This window comes from Rhincodon typus, chromosome 12 (assembly GCF_021869965.1).
Source record: "Rhincodon typus isolate 14 chromosome 12, sRhiTyp1.1, whole genome shotgun sequence".
NCBI classification, from domain to species: Eukaryota; Metazoa; Chordata; class Chondrichthyes; order Orectolobiformes; family Rhincodontidae; genus Rhincodon; species Rhincodon typus.
The window spans coordinates 63,491,460-63,508,929 of NC_063343.1; the positions used below are offsets into that span (position 1 = coordinate 63,491,460).

The 17,470-nt window shown below is 41.5% G+C and overlaps 1 protein-coding gene across 3 annotated transcripts in view; it reads left to right on the forward strand.

Annotated features, from left to right (window-relative positions):
* Nucleotides 1–17,470, forward strand: part of canx (calnexin) — a 46,165-nt gene that overhangs the window by 3,336 nt on the left and 25,359 nt on the right. For all 3 annotated transcript variants that reach the window (XM_020515085.2, XM_048604070.1, XM_048604071.1), the window contains exons 2-3: nt 12,071–12,238; nt 15,954–16,027. In XM_020515085.2, coding sequence (XP_020370674.1) covers nt 12,074–12,238; nt 15,954–16,027 — 239 coding nt within the window. In that variant the 5' untranslated portion in view covers nt 12,071–12,073. The remainder of the gene's footprint in view (nt 1–12,070; nt 12,239–15,953; nt 16,028–17,470) is intronic.

Genomic DNA, 17,470 nt, shown 5'->3' on the forward strand with positions numbered 1-17,470 from the left:
TCTGCTCCTATGATGCTGCTTGGCCTGCTGTGTTCATCCAGCCCTGCACCTTGTTGTCACAGATGTAAGAAGTTAGGTCACATCAACCATGATCTCACTGAAGGGTGGAACAGACTGGCCTCCTTTTGTTCCAACTGACCATGTAAGACTCAAGTAGAAATCTCTTCACCCAAAAGGTTGTGATGCTTATTTGGGATATATAGTGCAGAAATGGGCTGTTTGGTCCTCCCAGTTCATGCTAGTGTTTATGGTCCGTCCTGACCACCACATGTCCTACCTTATTTAAATCTGTAATTGCTACGCCGTCTCTTCTCCATGAAACTTGTCTTGCTTCCTTTGAATGCATCAATTATATACCGTTTCCTTTTAACCATGTCCTGCAGGAGTGAGGTCTGCTTCCACACTCTCACCGCTGTTTGTGTGAAGGTGTTTTCTTCTCAATTCCTAATTGAATTTTTTATTTTGTGAACTATCTTAGTTGATTGTCTGCAGATATGTTCCACCCCACAAGAAGAAATTTTTTTTTGTACCACTCTTGACAAAATCATTCAACATTTTAAAGACCTCTCAGTCAAATAGCATGGTGGCTCAGTGGTTAGCACTGCTGCCTCACAGTGCCAGCAACCTGGGTTCGATTCCACCCTCTGGCGACTGTCTGCGTGGAGTTTGCACATTCTCCCCGTGTCTGTGTGAGTTTCCTCCGGGTGCTCTGGTTTCCTCCCACAGTCCAAAGATGTGCAGGTTATGGCGGATTGGCCATACTAAATTGTCCATAGTGTTCAGGAATGCGTAGATTTAGTGGGTTACAGGGGGATGGGTCTGGGTGGGATGCTCTGAGGTTTGGTGTGGACTAGTTGGGCCGAAGGGCCTGTCTCCACACTGTAGGGATTCTATGTTTTTTCTCTTAGAGACAAAAGAAACCCAACCAATCAGGTATTTCCTGAATACATAAGCCCACACATTTCTGAGATCCTTTTAAATCTCTGCATCTTCTCCAGTGCCTTTATATCTTTTCTATATTATCATGACCAGAATTCCACTTGTATGGTGCAACCAAAGTATGATACAGGTTTTCCATAACTACTTCATATTTTGATTCTATCCTTCTGGTGCGTGGTTCACCTCTTATGGTGTCGCAAGTCTGTAGTGGAACTTTGAGATTGATGTATTTGTACTTTGAGATCCCATTGTTCCCCTATCTCATCAAGACTTGCAACTTCCAGGTAATTTACCTCCCTACTGAAATGTACTAATTCTTTGATCTTTGGAATTGCCTACCCTAATGGACTCTGAACTCCTGAGTATTTTTGTGATAGGTTTTGAACAAGGAATTGGAGGGTTATGAGGTAGGGTAGAAAAGTGAAATTGAAGATGAGCTGTGATCCTCTCAAAATAAGGAGTAATCTCTTTGTACGAACTACTACTCCTTATACTACTTGTGTTCTTATGTCACTAATGGCCTTAAGGTTAGGAGGCATTCCTTTGAACAAAGTGATGTATGTGGAGCTTGTTGCCACATTGTGTGACTTAAGTAAAACATTGAAATGGCAAAATTGGAAAGATTGAGCGCATTGTCTTTGATTCTTACCATAAACTCCATTCCTTCACTTGTCTATTCCTCATTCTCCAGCCCCTCCCCATCCAAATTTCAATAAAATGGCAAACAAATTGCTCTTTACCATCACCAAGAGCAACTTAGTTCCATTTCTGTAACATCGCTTTGCCTCAGCTCATCTGCTGATCCACTGAGCCATATATTCTGTTAACTGTCAAATTGGCATATACCAATTGCTCCTCTGGCTGACCTCCACACTTCTTACCCTCTGCAAACTGAGCTTATTCAAAATTTTGCTGCCTGTAATATAACTGGCACTAAACTGTCTCAAGCATTTTGTCTGTGCTTGTTTAATGGCTCCCAATCAGATTTTTAAAAGTTTGTATTTTCAGTACCCTCCCTATTTCTCACCACCTCTAGCCTTCAATTTGTTAGTATTTGCTTCTTGTGCATTCCTAATTGCTGCCACTCCATTTTTGACAGCTATGCCTTCAGTTTTGTACAAATGTATGTCCTTGCATTATAGTTAAGGCGAGGCTTGTTGCCATAAAATCTCTTAAATGTTTTTATAAAGCCAATGAATGAAAAATGTCTACAAAAGTGGGTCCAATTCCAATAAGCTACCAAAACTAGACCAGAAATCCATGTTAATTATCATGTCTATTGACATCTATGTCTTGTATATGATATGATCTCAGTCCGAGTCAGGAGTTGGTTTATTTGCTGTTTCAATGCTTGACACCCAAGCTATCTTGTGGTAACTGACATTGGCAATTAGTGCAAATTGTCATTTGGATTGTGCAATGAGTTCTCTCATGACATGGGTGTTGCACAAGGTAATCATGGCAGAAGGAGATTGAAATTTTAGAATTTCAACTGATTCAGAGGACTGAGCTATTTCATCCTAAAATGTTTTGTTTTGAGACTAGAACTTGAGGTGTTGGCGTGGAGCAAATGCTAGTCAAGCCAACTGATACTGGGATTAAAATGGGCGTATTATTAAAAACAGGTTGCATAGGCTCAACTTGAATACCTTCACAGTATTTTCATAGGATGGGTAGAACAGGAAAATACATCTCCTTTGAGTATTTTGGGGTGGAGGTGCATAACTAGGGGATAGAACTTTATGCAGGATGTACTTCACAGGGAAATCTGGAACTTACTTGTTGACCCTTTGAATTTAGGGAAAGTTTCAGAACTGAGATTGATTATTTTTTCTTTAGGTAATACCATAAGAAATAGGAACAGGAAGAGGCTGTTCAGCCCCTCAAACCTATTCCGTCATTCAATAGGATTGTGACTGATCCGACACACCTTGCGTCCCCTTTCCTGTCCTTTCCCTGTAATCCTTGATTGCTGTACTGATCAAACATCTATATATCGCAACCTTAAATATATGCAAGGCTCTGTGCCAAGGATTTTTGACAGAAGAAATTCATCTTCATCTCAGAGTTAAATGGTGCCAATTGAAGACTGAGACTTTGCCCTCTGGTCCTAGATGCTCTTGAAGGGACACATCATTCTTAAGTAGCTCAACAGGATAAATGCTGAGATGATATGTTTCAATGTTTCAACCTGTCATTATACTAAATTTCAGTGTGAAGAGTCCCAATCTATTAAACCTGTGCTCATAAGACAATCCCTCCATATTAGGGATCATCCTTGTAAATCTTCTCTGAACTGCCTCCAATGAAACAAATCTTTTCTTAAGGAGATGAAAACTGTACACAGTACTCAAGATGTGGTCTCAGCGGCACCTTGTACATTTGCAGCAAGACTTTCCTCTCCCTTGAAATAAGGGCCAACATTTCATTACCCTTTCTGATGACCTGCTGAACTTCTGTGCTAGCTTTGTTTCATGCACAAGTACATGCAAGTCCCTTTGTGCTGGAGCTTCTCTGCAGTTTTTCTCCAGTTAAATAGTACTGCTGTGTTGTTCTCCCTTCCAAAATGAGGACACTCATGTTTTCCCACATTATGCTCCTCTTGCCAACTTTTTGAATACTTAACCTTTCAATAGCTCTCTGTAAATTGTTTATATTCCTCTTGCAACTTGCCTTCCCACCTGTGTTTATTGTCTGCAAATTTGACTACTGTCCATTCCTTTCTTTTCCCCAAGTCATTATTTAAGTTGTGGTCCCAGCACTGATCTGTGTGGAACCTCACTAGTCACACATTGCCAATCTGAAAAAGACCCCCTTATGCCCACTTGCTGTTTCCTCCAATGAGCCAATTCTCTATTGATGCCAATGTATTACCTCCCAACACAAGGCATTTTATCTTTCAACAATTTTCTGACAGGTTCCTTGTCGAATGCATTCTGAAAGTCCAAATACAATATGTGAGACAACAAGGTGCAGGGCTGGATGAACACAGCATGAATCAGTCAGGCACAATTTCCCTATCATGAAGCCATGTTCAGTCTGCTTAATGAGACTTTGATTTTCCAATTGTTCTGGTAAAAGAAGATAGCAAGAGTCTTTTAGTGTCTGAAAGGTGGGAGAGGGGCAAGAGTGGACAGTGCACTGCTAGAAAATGAGGCTGGGAAAGTAGTAATGGGGGGCAAAGAAATGGCAGAGGAATTGAATAGGTACTTTGCGTCACTTCAAAACATACCAGAACTTCAAGAATTGGGGGGCAGAGGTGTGTAGTGGCCATCACTAAGGTGTTGGGGAAGCTGAAATGTCGGAATGTGGATAAATCACCCGGTCTGGATAGACATCACCTCAGAGTTCTGAAGAAGATAGCAGAGGAGATTGTAGAGTCATTGATCCTTCAGGAATAACTGGAGTCATGAGGGGTCCCAGAGGACTGGGAAGTGGCTAAAATAATACCCTTGTTTAAGGAGGAGGGAACTTCAAGACAGGAAACTTTAGGCTGGTTAGCCTGAGCGCAATTCTTGGTAAGATTAAGGAGTCTATGATTAAGGATGTGGTTGCGGAGTACTTGGAAGTGCATGGTAAAATAGGGCAGAATCAACATGGTTTTGTCAAGGGGAGGTCATACATGACACATCTGTGCAAGGTGGTATTGGCATGGATAGAAGAGTGGCAGAGGGCAGAGAATAGGGATAAAGGAAACTTCTTCAGGATGGCAGCCAGTGACGAGTGGCATTCCACAGGGTCACAACTATTCATTAATGTTCTGGATGAAGGAACCAAGGGCATTGTTGTTAAACTTAAAGATGACACAAAGATAGGTGGAGGGACGGGTATGTTGAGGAACTTGGACATGCTAGGCAAGTGGGCAAAGAAGTGGCAGATGGAATGCAATGTGCTTAAGTGTGATGTTATATATTTTCTAAATGGGGAAAGGCTTCAGAACACTGAGGTGCAAAGGGACTTAAGTGCTAGTTCAAGATTTTCTTCAGTTTAATGTATAGGTTCAGTTGGTGGTTAGGAAGGCAAATGCAATATTGGCATTAATTTCAAGAGGGCTAGAAAACATGAGCACAGATAAACACCCTCAGGAGTGCAAGGCTCTGGTCATACAATATTTGGGATATTGAGCTGTTTTAGGCCCTCTTATCTAAGGAAAGATGTGCTGGCTTTGGACAGAGTGCAGAAGAAGTTTACGAGAATGATCCTGGCGATAAATCATTTGTCATAAGTGATTGAGGACACTGCATCTGTATTCAATGGAGTAGAGAAGAATGAGGGGGATTCTCATTGAAACTTGCAGGATACTGAGAGGCCTGAATAAAGTTGGTGTGAAGATGTTTCCTCTACTAGGAGAGACTAGCATCCAGGGGCAGAACCTCAGGGTGGAGGGATGACCCGTTGGAAATTTTTAGTCAGAAGGTTGAAAAGCTCTTTTCCAGTGACTTAAAGCCTGTAATTTAGCTTGATGCTCTTGAAGATCTTTTAAATGAAATGCTAAACTGAGGCCCCGTCAGGTGGGCATAAATGGTCCCATAGATATTTTGAAATTTCTCTGTCCAGGAGCTAACGTTTGCCTCTCAGCCAACATCACTAAAACAAATTATCTACCACACTTCCTATGATACAATAGTGGCTGTAATGCATGAAGGAAAGTCTGAAGTGATATAAATGCAGTTTTCGCTTTTGAACCCTGTGAAGGGTTATTCCAAAGTTTCAATAGAGTAGAACCTCTTGTCATTGTCAGCAGTCATATTACAAAAGTGTCTTGCCACCAGAAAGTGGTCTCTGGCTACCACTATGTGGTATTTCCAATAGAACATTCAGTCCGTCTGTTCAATGTAAGTGTTTGTTCTACATGAGCCACACATCTAGAAAATGCCAATGTTTCATTCCTGGCATTGACCTCTGCCTCAACAACAGATTTGTGTTAGTTTTGGTGAGGAGAAAGTATTGTGCTTCAATTCCAGGTCTCGAGAAGATGGTGGAGGATAGAATTACTATTGAGTCAGTCCCTATCTGAGTTGGGGGTGAAGATCGGATTAAGTGACTTGTGACAAGTACCGTGCCTGTGCTATGGGAATGTTCCCAGCTACTGCCTGTATCTTGGATTAATTACCAGTACATTGTCTCAGCTTCTGAACTACTCGAGGCAGTTTATATCCTCAGATGCAAACCTTTGTCCTCTTTGACAGCTAATGTTTGTAACAACCATGACTTCAGGTTGATCTGGAAAAGTTTAATCAGGTTTACTCAACTAGTTGCACAATTTGTGACTTGATGCTTTCATTCTGAATTGAGCAGTCCACAGTTTTTTATTTGTTCTGTTCACCCCCCTTTATTTCACAATTTTGTTCCATTGGTTTCAGAATTACTGTGTTGGAACCCACGTGGAATCTCTTTTCAGTTTGCATGACCTGTAGCTGTGAGCCATCTCCAGTCAGTTTCCTTGTAACCATCGAATCTGACCATTCCGCCCATTGGGTGTGTAGAGGCACTTTTTGAAAGTCAGTCGATTTCACTCGTCTCGCTCTCTCCAATAGCCCTACAAATGTCAGTTCTCAAGAAAGGTCTCTGAATCCAAAATGTTAGTTTCTCTCCACAGCTGCTGCCAGACCTGAATTTTCCCACCAATTTCCTTTTTTTGTTTCTGATTTCCAGCGTCCACAGTTCTGTTTCTTTTTGTCTTTCAGATGTATCCTCTTTGAGAATTTGTCTAACTCCAGGCATCCTTTAAATCAGTAACTTAGAATGTTTTCATTAAAATTCTGCAAGCTGTGATCTTGTGTGTGAGAGGAGGATCAAAGCAGATTCAAATGTAACTTTGAAAGTGAGTTGGATAATTGTGCTGTTCAGAGGAGAATGGGCCTAATCAGAGATCTTTCAAGAAGATAGTATGAGCATAAAGGGCTGAATGGCCGTATTTATGCTAAATGATTCTATGATTTAATTTTTCTCATTTATCTGCACCTACCAAAGATTGAGAAATGGATGCTGGACTTGCCACTGCAATTTCTGGCCCCTTGAACAGTATTGTTACTAATTTGAATTGGCCAATTGTTGATGAACCAAACAGGCTTGCATTTATACACAGTGCCTTTCACAGATACCAGACATCTCAAAGTGCTTCAGTGCTAATTCAACTTGAACACGCAACTTTCTGTTGAAGTATCGGTGCAGGCAGCTTGTAATTCCATCTTTGAGATGACGGCAGAAAGAAAATGACCAGGAATGTTGATGTGAGCTGAATTTATACCCAACAAAGTACAGTCCTGTTCTGTGACTGAAGCTAGTGTGGTCCCGCAGAAATTGAGGATTTATCTGTATGCTTTATTAAAATCTGCATTTCTAATTCCAAAACACTGCCAGTTCTTTACTGGGACAGACGTCCTCGATAATGTCATTGAAAGGTTTGTTCCAGGATAAATTTTTGTTTCTTGTTTTGTCTGGGAAGGCAGCACGTAAACACGCCCAGACATGGGGTGTGTGCTTGAAGCTTCTCACACTGATTGTGAAGTAATTTGGCTCCTTTCCAGTAATTTAATTTCTGCACTTCTGAAGCTGAGGAGTGCTAATTCTGGGAATGGTGTATGAAGTGAAAAGTAACTCTAGCATCTCCCTTTAGAACTACTACTGACAGAACTGGTTGAATTCTGATGAATATCGCCACCAACTTGAGGGTGGGAGATCTGTGATATTGTCTATTTCGGTCTAGCTATAGCAGTTGTAGCTACCCATGACCATATTGGTGAGAGAGAACACCGCACATTCCTGTGGAGACATTGTTATTTTCACATTGGGATACCCCTTCACTCTAATTGTATTGTGTGGCAGTACTAATAAGGGTAAATGGGATAGATTCAGAATTGTTCCAGTTACATTGTTATATATGGGGACACTTTTATATACATAAATGTGGAATTTGAGTATTGCTGAGAATAGACAAACTTTGTTGAAGCTTTTCATCTTGTACTCATTAGGATCTTCTGCGAGAATACTAAATTTAAAAAAGGGAGGAACCTAATATGAAACAAGCTGCAAACAAAAACAAATTGCTGGAGAAATTAGCTGGTCTGGTAGCATCTGTGAAGAAAAGTTATTGTCTCCAGTTCAGTGACCCTCCTTCAGGATTGATGGCTAGGAAAAAGTGATATTTATGCTGATCATGGGGACGGTAGGTGGAAAGGGAGCCCACACAAAAGGGTAGGCAGGCAAAGGGATTGTTGATAGTAAGCCAGGGAAGAGAAGAAGCTAGATAGTTGATAATGGGGGCTATGAGTGGGTGAAAATGAGTTGACTATGATGAAAGCAGCCCATGTCATGACAGGACCTGGGGTATGGTGGTGGGTAATAGACAAGGAGGTGTTCATGCTGTAAAATTATGAAACTCAATGTTGAGTCCTGAAGGCTGTAAGGTCCCCAAGTGGAAGACGAAGTGTTATTCATGCAACTTGAATTTAACTTTGCTGGAGCACTACACTGCAGTAGGCCTGGGAAACTAATGTTCGGACTGAATGAAAACCTATTTCTTGTCAAATTCAATAGTTATTGATCAGCTGGGCCTTGTGGGGTTCCCATAATAATACCATGTATTTGGGCATACATGGTGGTGTTGAAAGTGAACTTGTGTGTGAATTGCTGAGTTCAGCTTGAAGAAACTCAGGATCTCCCATGGAGAGACTCCCTAACCATCCACCCCTTGCATGCTTCTGCTTTGTAGATTGTACTTTTGCTACATTTGAATCCACAGCTGCAAATTTCCCTACATGTTTTAGTGGGCCCCCCACTATCAACACCCATTAAACAGGAAATAAACTGGGCCAGGCACAAAAATACAATGGCTACAGGAGCAGATCAGAGGGTGGGTATTGTGTGGTGAGGACCTCCTGAAAATGTTCTCATCAGTTGTGAAATATGTCAGGAATGCAGGATGGACTTCCTCTCCACTTTGCTTGGTTAAGTGCAAATCCAAGAGCGTTCTTGCATTTTGACTCTGTCCAGGAAATGGAGCTTGCTGAATTGGAACCTCATCAAGCATCACAGCAGCATTGTGCCCTATCTAAAGGATGCATTCAGTTTACAAGATCTTCAGCATGACCTTTATGTAGAACAAAAGCCGCAGATGATGGAAATGCATTCAAGTTTCCCTTCACATTGCATGCAGAGTAGGCAATACAGTGCCTGTTGTTGCTGTCAGAAAGTCTGTCCCTAACAGCGTTGAGAACTGCAGTGATTCAAGAAGGTAGCTCATCACCTTTTGAGGAGCAAATGTTGCCCTTAGTAACTTGCCACAAATACTGATTCAGATCTATTTCTACAGCTCTTCTCAATCTGCCTCTGATGAATCATGTAATGCAGAAAAGATGGCAAGTGATTTGCCAAGAGACCCCACAAGCAACATTGCTAAATGATAAAATAATTGGTTGAAGTTGCAATTTGAGGGGTGAATACTGGTCCAAATAGGACTTCCCATTCTTGAAGGCTTTGGGATATTTTGTGGCCAATTGAAAGGGCAGCCAGGGCCTCTGTTGAATGTCTCAGCTAAAAGGTACTTCCTCAAATAGTTCCTTCTGTGGTTATAATTGGGGATATTAAATTGTACTATAGCAAATATATCAATTAATGTCTAGCTGCTTGAGGCACAACCTCTCTTCCCCATGTGATCACCTTTAGTCAGTGCGCAAGACTAGTAGTTAACAGCCATTTCCTGCTGTTTTTCCATTCTTTCTTGGCAAAGGCCTGTTTCAAGTAGACTACTCAACCAGAAGTCTACAGGATGTAGTCTGAGCACTTTTCCACACCTCATTGATTTTTCATAAACACAACTTGCCAAACTGGTAATTGAGAAATTGTGTTCTGTGGGATTTAAATTTCACCTTGTTACTCTGGACTGGTTTATTTGGCAACCCATTTGAGTCGGTTCTGTTCAGCTTTTGAAGGTGACACTTTAATGCAGTTAAATAAAACTGTATGGGCCCTTGCCTTTTATAATTGGAAGAGTAGAAAAACCAAGAATTTGAGCTAAATCCATCTTTTAAAAAATAGTTTGGTTGCAGCTGGGATATTGTCGGTTCAATGTACCATGTTTTAGGAAGGACAAAGAGCCTTTGCAGAAGCTACAATAGAAATGGTAATTCCAGGTTAGAGGCTCCCTGAATTAACCTTCTCCAACTTAGTCAATCACAAGCCAGGAATTCCCGTGAGTCAGTGGGAATGTTTGATATCTTCAGGGATGTTTTAAGGGCATACCTAAAATGCTTCTCATATCCTCCTGGGAGCCTCTTGCTGTGACCAGGTTACATGTAAACTGTTGTTCAAGTAGTCTCAAGCTATAAAATGGCATGACCTGCCCACAGAGCTAGTTTTGAGTGATTACTGCCTTGATGATGGTTATGTTCACATTGGAGAGAAACTACTTATGTTGTCACTGGATTCCAAGAATCCTGCGAGAGCACCGCTGCTTCCCCAGTGCCTTGTGTAAATTGCCAAAGTCTCTCCAAGTATACAGGAGCATAGGTATTACAGCTGCCGATAAGCCATGACCATAGTATGTCTGTAATCCTGATCCTGGATGCTCCTTCCTCAGTTGGCCAATAATGCAATAATGATTTCCATTACCCTTTACGTGAAGAAGTGCTTCCTGATAACTCTACTCCTGAACAGCCCAGCTCTGAATTTAAGGGCATGTGCCCTTTCTTAAACGAGGCATAACATTTTTAAAAATCTATCCTACGTAAACTATTTCGTAGCTTTAGCACCTCAATTATGTGGCCGTAAGTGAATGTAGTGTTCAAATTATTTTGGATAGCCTCACACACCACCACATCAAAATCCATCTGTCATTGTTTTGTTCACTTAATTAATTTATCAATCCCCTTCACCACTTTCTGCTCCAAAACTATCATATTGTATTTACTGTGCCATTTTACTGCATGTCAACTAATCTGAATATTCAGCTCTTTTCCTTAATGTACTGTTTATAGAATAGTAAAAAGCTGTGATCTTTCTGCTATCTGGGAGGTACCAATAGTTACAACTTGCCATGAAAATGCATGCACTAAACCCTACTGACTCCTACCTCCCAGCCATTTCCACATACAAGGTAATAGGGTTACACTAATTCCATGCAATCTGATTTTTGCTTAGTGGAGCTTTGTTGAACCCTCTGGAAAACACTAAATAATGCATTGAGATCAAAGCTATGGAAGGAGATATCAGAACAGATGACCAAAAACTTGATCGAAGAATCCAAACAACATCTTTTGAGTGGTGTAGGGAGGGAATTCCAGGGCTTGGGGCCAAGGCAGCTGAGAGCACAGCTGCTAATGTTGGCTGTCTGATCAACTCATTCATCCAACCATTCAGACTCTGCCTCTAATAATGTGCATTTGCGTAATGGACATAGAATTTCTTGGTTTAACTCTGCTGCCTTGCTATAGTGGAGTGACATTAGCTTGTGTGTTTGGGCATCAGTTTTTGCTCACAAGATGGTGCAAGAGTCTGGGGAGTGGAGGAGAGCCAGGCTTTGTTAGGTTTGTATGAAAAATTTGTATAGAAATTATTTGATCTGACAAAGTCATAATTATTGCACATTTATGGATGTGAATTTGGTTAAAATGAAGCTCTGCCCATTTTGATACCTGCCGTAGCTTTTGGGTGGAACATCAGGCAGTTTGAATAGACAACAGTTGCTGTATGGTACAGGCTGCTTTTGAAGGTGCATGTCTTTTTATCTTAGTCATAGCTAATATGCCTAAAAGTTAATGTGTGTATAGTTATTGAGAGATAATTAACTCAAATCTTCCAAAGGATAAAACCCTTTATTGCTGAGACTTATTTGAGGTTCATTCTCCGCCACAGACTACTGAACAGTCTGTTGAGACGAGTGGAAGATGAGTTACCCCACACTATTCCCAACCACAACTGCTCGTGGCCTGGAACTCGGGCATCACAGTGACAATGGTGGGCTTCTCATCACTGTTACAGCAGCAATGATGGAATTATTCATCATAATACATCAAGCTCCCAAGTCCCCTTTTTATCAGACTGTTATTACTAAAAATTAATTGAGCATGTCCAAAAAAACCGAAATTGGTAAATTGAAGCATCTTTAACTTTGTTTTAACTTCATTCCCAGACTATGGAGCTGAAGCTGTGGTTGGTGTTAGTGCTGCTATTTGGTACAGCTGTAGTCCACGCTGAAGATGAAGATGACGACGATGACGATACTGATATTGTTGAAGACGAGGATGACGAAAGCCCAATAGAAAGCGAGACAGAACCAAGCTCCCCACCACCACCTAAGGTGAGGATTGGTTCTTTATGTTAAACGTGGTGTTCTGTGAATTTTTTTTGAGTTTCTCCATTGCAGGAGTAAAATACAGTGAATGCTGGAGACTGGAAATAAAAACACAACTGGAAATACTCAAGTTTGGAAGCATCTATGGAGAGAATTATTAATCTTTTGAATCCAAAATGATGACTCAGAGTTGAGAAGAGATAGAAATGTGTTGGTTTGGTGTAGGTTAAGGGTATGGAGTGGAGGTGAATGAGAAGAGACTCGGGTGGAATGGAAAGGAAGGCTCGGGATAGGTTAGATTGGAGAGATATCTGCTGAAGATACAGTAGAACAAAAGTCTAAGGGTGAACCAGAGTTGGCATTGTAGCAGAATAAATATCAGTTCCGAAAACAAAAGGTAAAGATGCAGACTGGCACTTGGCCTGGGAGAATTGGAAATGGAGGATAGAGTTTGTGGTTTGAAGTTGTTGAATGCACCTTTGACTCCAGAGCCAGTAAAGTGCCTAATCGGGAGATGAGGTGCTGATCCTCTCTCCCCATAGCCTCTCAATATCTTCCTTTTCAAGCAAATATCCTTTTTAAAGTTAACTTGTTTCCACTGCCCTTTTTAAGGAAAGGGCTCCAGATCCCTCTGTCTTCCATTCATCTAACTGTTCCATTCATCCTTGTGTCGTGGATTCTGACCCCTTTTGCCTCTGGGACAAAAAAGAATTCTCCTGACCTTCATGATTTTGAATTTTAATTGATTTTTAATTTTCACTAAATCTTGTCTTGACTTTATCTCTTGTGGGATTGCAATATTGAGCTGCTACGATGTATCCACGTTGTACTTCCATTCTTGTAAATACCCTCCACACCCTCTTCAAGTGCTTGTCATTCTTCCAAGGGCAGTTCTGAGGAAGAGTCACTGGACCCAAAAAGTTAATTGATTGCTCTCCACAGATGCTGCCAGACCTGCTGAGTTTTTCCAGCAATTTGTTTTTATTCCACACACTGCTTGCTTTCTTCAGCGATCTTCTGCACATGCCCTGCTAACTGCAGGGGCTTTGTAGCCCTATTTAAAACTGCATCATTCACTTTGTTGGTAACAGTGCACCGCAGATGCTGGAAAGCTGAAAATGGTGAGAAAGAAAAACTGAGTAGGGTGGCATTTGTGCAGAGAGAAACTGAGTTGAAGTTCCACATCTGTGACTTTTCATTATGTTTGGGAAAAGTTGGTGTAAGAGGTTTGGAGCAAGGTGTTGATAGTGCAAGGACAAAAGTAAGGTCAGTGATGGGCTGGAAGACAAGTGACAATGATAAGTGGACTAGACCTCCAAGGCCAATGAGAATGGAGATAGGGCAATAAAAAGTAACAAGTTATGCCAAGAATGATTGGTAGTCAGTTTCTCTGATCTTCTGGTAACCTGTCATTTTTTTTTTTGTATTTCTCCACCTAGCCCTACCATTAACATCTCTGCTTTGCTTGCTGTGCTGTTGCAGTGTGGTTCAAATTATGTTTAAAGGATAGCATCTCCTGTTTTAATTAGGCACTTTTTGAGTTGACTGGACAAACATTGCGATTTCACACTGGAAGCTCTGTCTCCATTTGTTTCTTTTTCTTGTTGCTTGTTTTTCTTTCTGTCAGCAACATGCCTGCTTTAGGAAATCTTTGTCCTGCTCTGTTTATTTCCTTTGGTCCTGCAGGACCACCACCACTTTCTGTTATCCAGTCTCTCCTGCCTTCCACCTTATCACAGACCTACCATTTTTTATTTTGCCAGCAATGATGATCATACACTGATGGAAGTATTCCTGCTCCTGTCCATTTATTCTAGGATATCTCACTGAGGATAAACTAAAAGCTAGATATTACAGCTACTGGAAATTCAAATAAAAACAATGCTACAAGCAGCCTTACAGCTCAGTGTTATGTGCCTCAATATCAGACCAGTACAGTTAATACAGTCAGAAATGGATGTTTGTCCTGGGCAATATTTAACCCTCAACTAAAGACTCTGAAACTGATTTAGGTTAAATTTTTGGGCGGTCTAGCTCCCATCACACTGATCAGTAGATCAGTACTTGTTATAGGAAATGGCATGAGTTTCAGTTCATTCTTGAGTTATCATATTTTACCTTGCTGCTGTTTCTGGGAGCTTTCCGTAGACACATTGAACAACCTCGGTGTGCATATTTTGGAATTTAGGATAATAATCAGTAATATCGTTGAAACTTGAATCCTGAGAAGTGAAGGAAGGTGAGAACGAGCAGCTTGAGTTGGTGTAGCAGGACTTGACAGCTAAAAGTAGGGCCTTGGGTAGTGTTATTGAACAGAGGCACCTAGGGGTTCAGGTTCATAATTCTTTGAAGTTTGCATCACATGTAGATGGGATGGTTAAAAAAGGTATTTAACACACTTGCCTTCATTGCTCAGACCTTTGACAATAGGAGTTGGAAAACTCATGTTGGGGTTGTACAGGACATTTGAGGCATCTTCTGGAGTACTGTCCAATTCTGGTCACCCTGTTTTAGGAAGGATGATATTAAGCTGGAGAAGTTTCAAAAGAGATTTGCTAGGATGTTGCCAAGCCGAGAGGGTTTGAGTGAAAGAGAGACTGGATAGGCTGGGCCTTTTTCTTGGAACGGAGGTGGTTGAGGGGTGACCTTGTAGAGATTTATAAAATCATGAGGGGTATAGATAAGGTGAATGGCAGGTGTCTTTCCCTAGGTTGGGGGATTTCAAGATCACGGGGGCATATTGTTACGGTGAGATGAAAAAGATTTAAAACTTGGGGCATTATTTTTTGTTTCGTATGGAATGAACTTCCAGAGGAAGTGGTGAATGCAGGTTCAGTTGCAATGTTTAAAAGACATTTGGATAATTACATGAATAAGAAATGTTTGGAGGGATATGGGCCAAGTGCAGGCAGGTGGAGCTAGTTCAGTTTGGGAACATGGTCAGCATGGACTGATTGGACTGAAGAGTCTGTTTCTGTGCTGTATGACTCCATGACTGTTAGCTGTGATCTTATTGAATGGTGAAGCATGGTCAGAGGGCCCATGTGTGTTGTCTTGTCATGTGATTGCTGTCTTGCCTTTCCTACAATAATTAGTCTTCACAAGCTATTGGCTGGGAAAATACCGTGAGGCTTCCTGAGATAGAGGTATTATTCTCTGTCTGATTACATTACTAAAAAGCATTCCAAGGTAAAACACAGGTTTGTGTCCACAGGTTGTGTAGGAAATTAACTGATCCTTAAAAGCAGAGTCGCATTCTCCAATAAATCCTGAAGACTGCGCTTGGAGGAGACTTGACCATGACATTGAAGTGTCTGTAGCTTCAAAAGCTGAGAGTCTGAGATTGTATGCACCACATTTTCCTTTTCTCCTTAGGCGGTCTTGATTGGTATTGACTTTTGAAACCTAAAGTGCTTGTGCCACATGGGCTTGAAATGTGACAGAAGAATAGAGTTGAAGACTTGGAGGAAAAAAGTTATTAATAGTTTTGAAACTTGTCTTTCCTTTAGGAACAGTGGGAATTAAATGTTTCATGGTTAGACATGAGACAGTGTACTTGTACATTTAGAGGATTCACTGAAGTGCAGTAGGAGTTGGTTTATGTTTTGATCAAGGTTTAAGGTGTGTATAGATTCAACATGGGGAGTGGTACTTTCTCCTGTTGTTAATGCGCCACAGACATTGTAAATCATCCACGTTTACTGTTTGTGTTGCTTTGCAGGTCACGTACAGAGCCCCTGTTCCAATTGGACAAGTGAATTTTGCAGAGTCATTTGATAAAGGGACACTGGAAGGGTAAGAGCAACATCGAAGTTATAATGCTGAAGCTGTCCTCCTTCTATTCTAGTGATGCAGTGGGGCAACTGTTGTGGATGGTTTGTGTGTGCTTTCTGCTCCCACCCCAATGCCAAATCTTTAAACCATCCTGTTTAGTCCATCCTCCACGTTTCATTCCTGTCTGGAGCCCCTGAACTCTGGTACTGAACGTTCAGTGACTGCGTTCATACAATCATGGAATCCTAGAATCCCTACTGTGTGGGAACACGCTATTTGGCTCGTCACGTCCACATTGACCCTCAGAGTATCCCACCCAGACACGGCACCCCTGCCCCCATCCCTAGTATTTGCTATGCCTAATTCACCTAGCCTAAACATTCCTGGACACTATGGGCCAAATAGCATGGCCAATCCACCCAACCTATTCATCTTTGGATTGTGGGAGGTATCTGGAGCACCCGGAGAAAACCCGCACAGACACCAGGAGAATGTGCAAACTCAATATACGTTTGCCCGAGGCGGGGGCATCGAACCTGGGCCCCTGGTGCTGTGAGGCAGCAGTGCTCGCCACTGTGCCACCTACGAGCTCTACCACTTAGGCCATGGGCAGCAGGTGCATGGAAATACCCACATTTAGGCATGTTTTCTCCAAGCCCTGTGCCATTCTGACTTGGTATGTCACTATTCTTTTACTGTTGTGTCCAAATCCTGGAACTCCCTTCCAAGTGGCACTGCTGTACCCACACCAGATGGACTGCAGCATTCAAGGAGGCAACTCATCAATATCTTTTGAGGGCAGTTAGCAATGGGCACTGAATGCTGTTCACATTCAAAAGAAAATAATCCCATTGATACACGACAGCTGCTGTCTTTGGAGAGATGTTTAACCCTGGCTTTGTCTGCCTGATCAGCTGGACCAAGGGGTTCAATGGCACTTTGAAGAAGTGGAAGGTTTCTTCGAAGTGCCCAATATCCAACACTTAAAGAAGGCAGCGAGGAAGTAGATTTTGTTTGGGGTCAGGATTACGTTGCATTTTGTGGAGTTTGTGCCAATTAATTATTTTTGAAATGTACTAATCTTTAAGAATGAGATCATGAAAGGTGAAAAAGGCTTAAAATTATTTATGGCCACCTAAGCAGGTTATGATGAATTGTTTTGTTTTTGTACCGTAGTCACTAAGAATTGCAAATGGGATCATTGGTTGTTTTCAATATTTTCAAGATGACCAGATTAGAATTGTGCCCTTGACAGTTTTAAAGAGTAGTTGGTAACCAACTAATTTTTTCACTAGCTGATCATGGGCAAAGTCTTGTGTGCAGTGAGTAACGATGGATCCTTTGGGAGTTCTACTGATTACAATCAACATGCTTTTGTTTCATGTATGCTGATGATTGGGATGCAGTGTGTTCATTGAACCCATGGCTGGTATTACCAACCCATGGCTGGTATTACCAACCCAT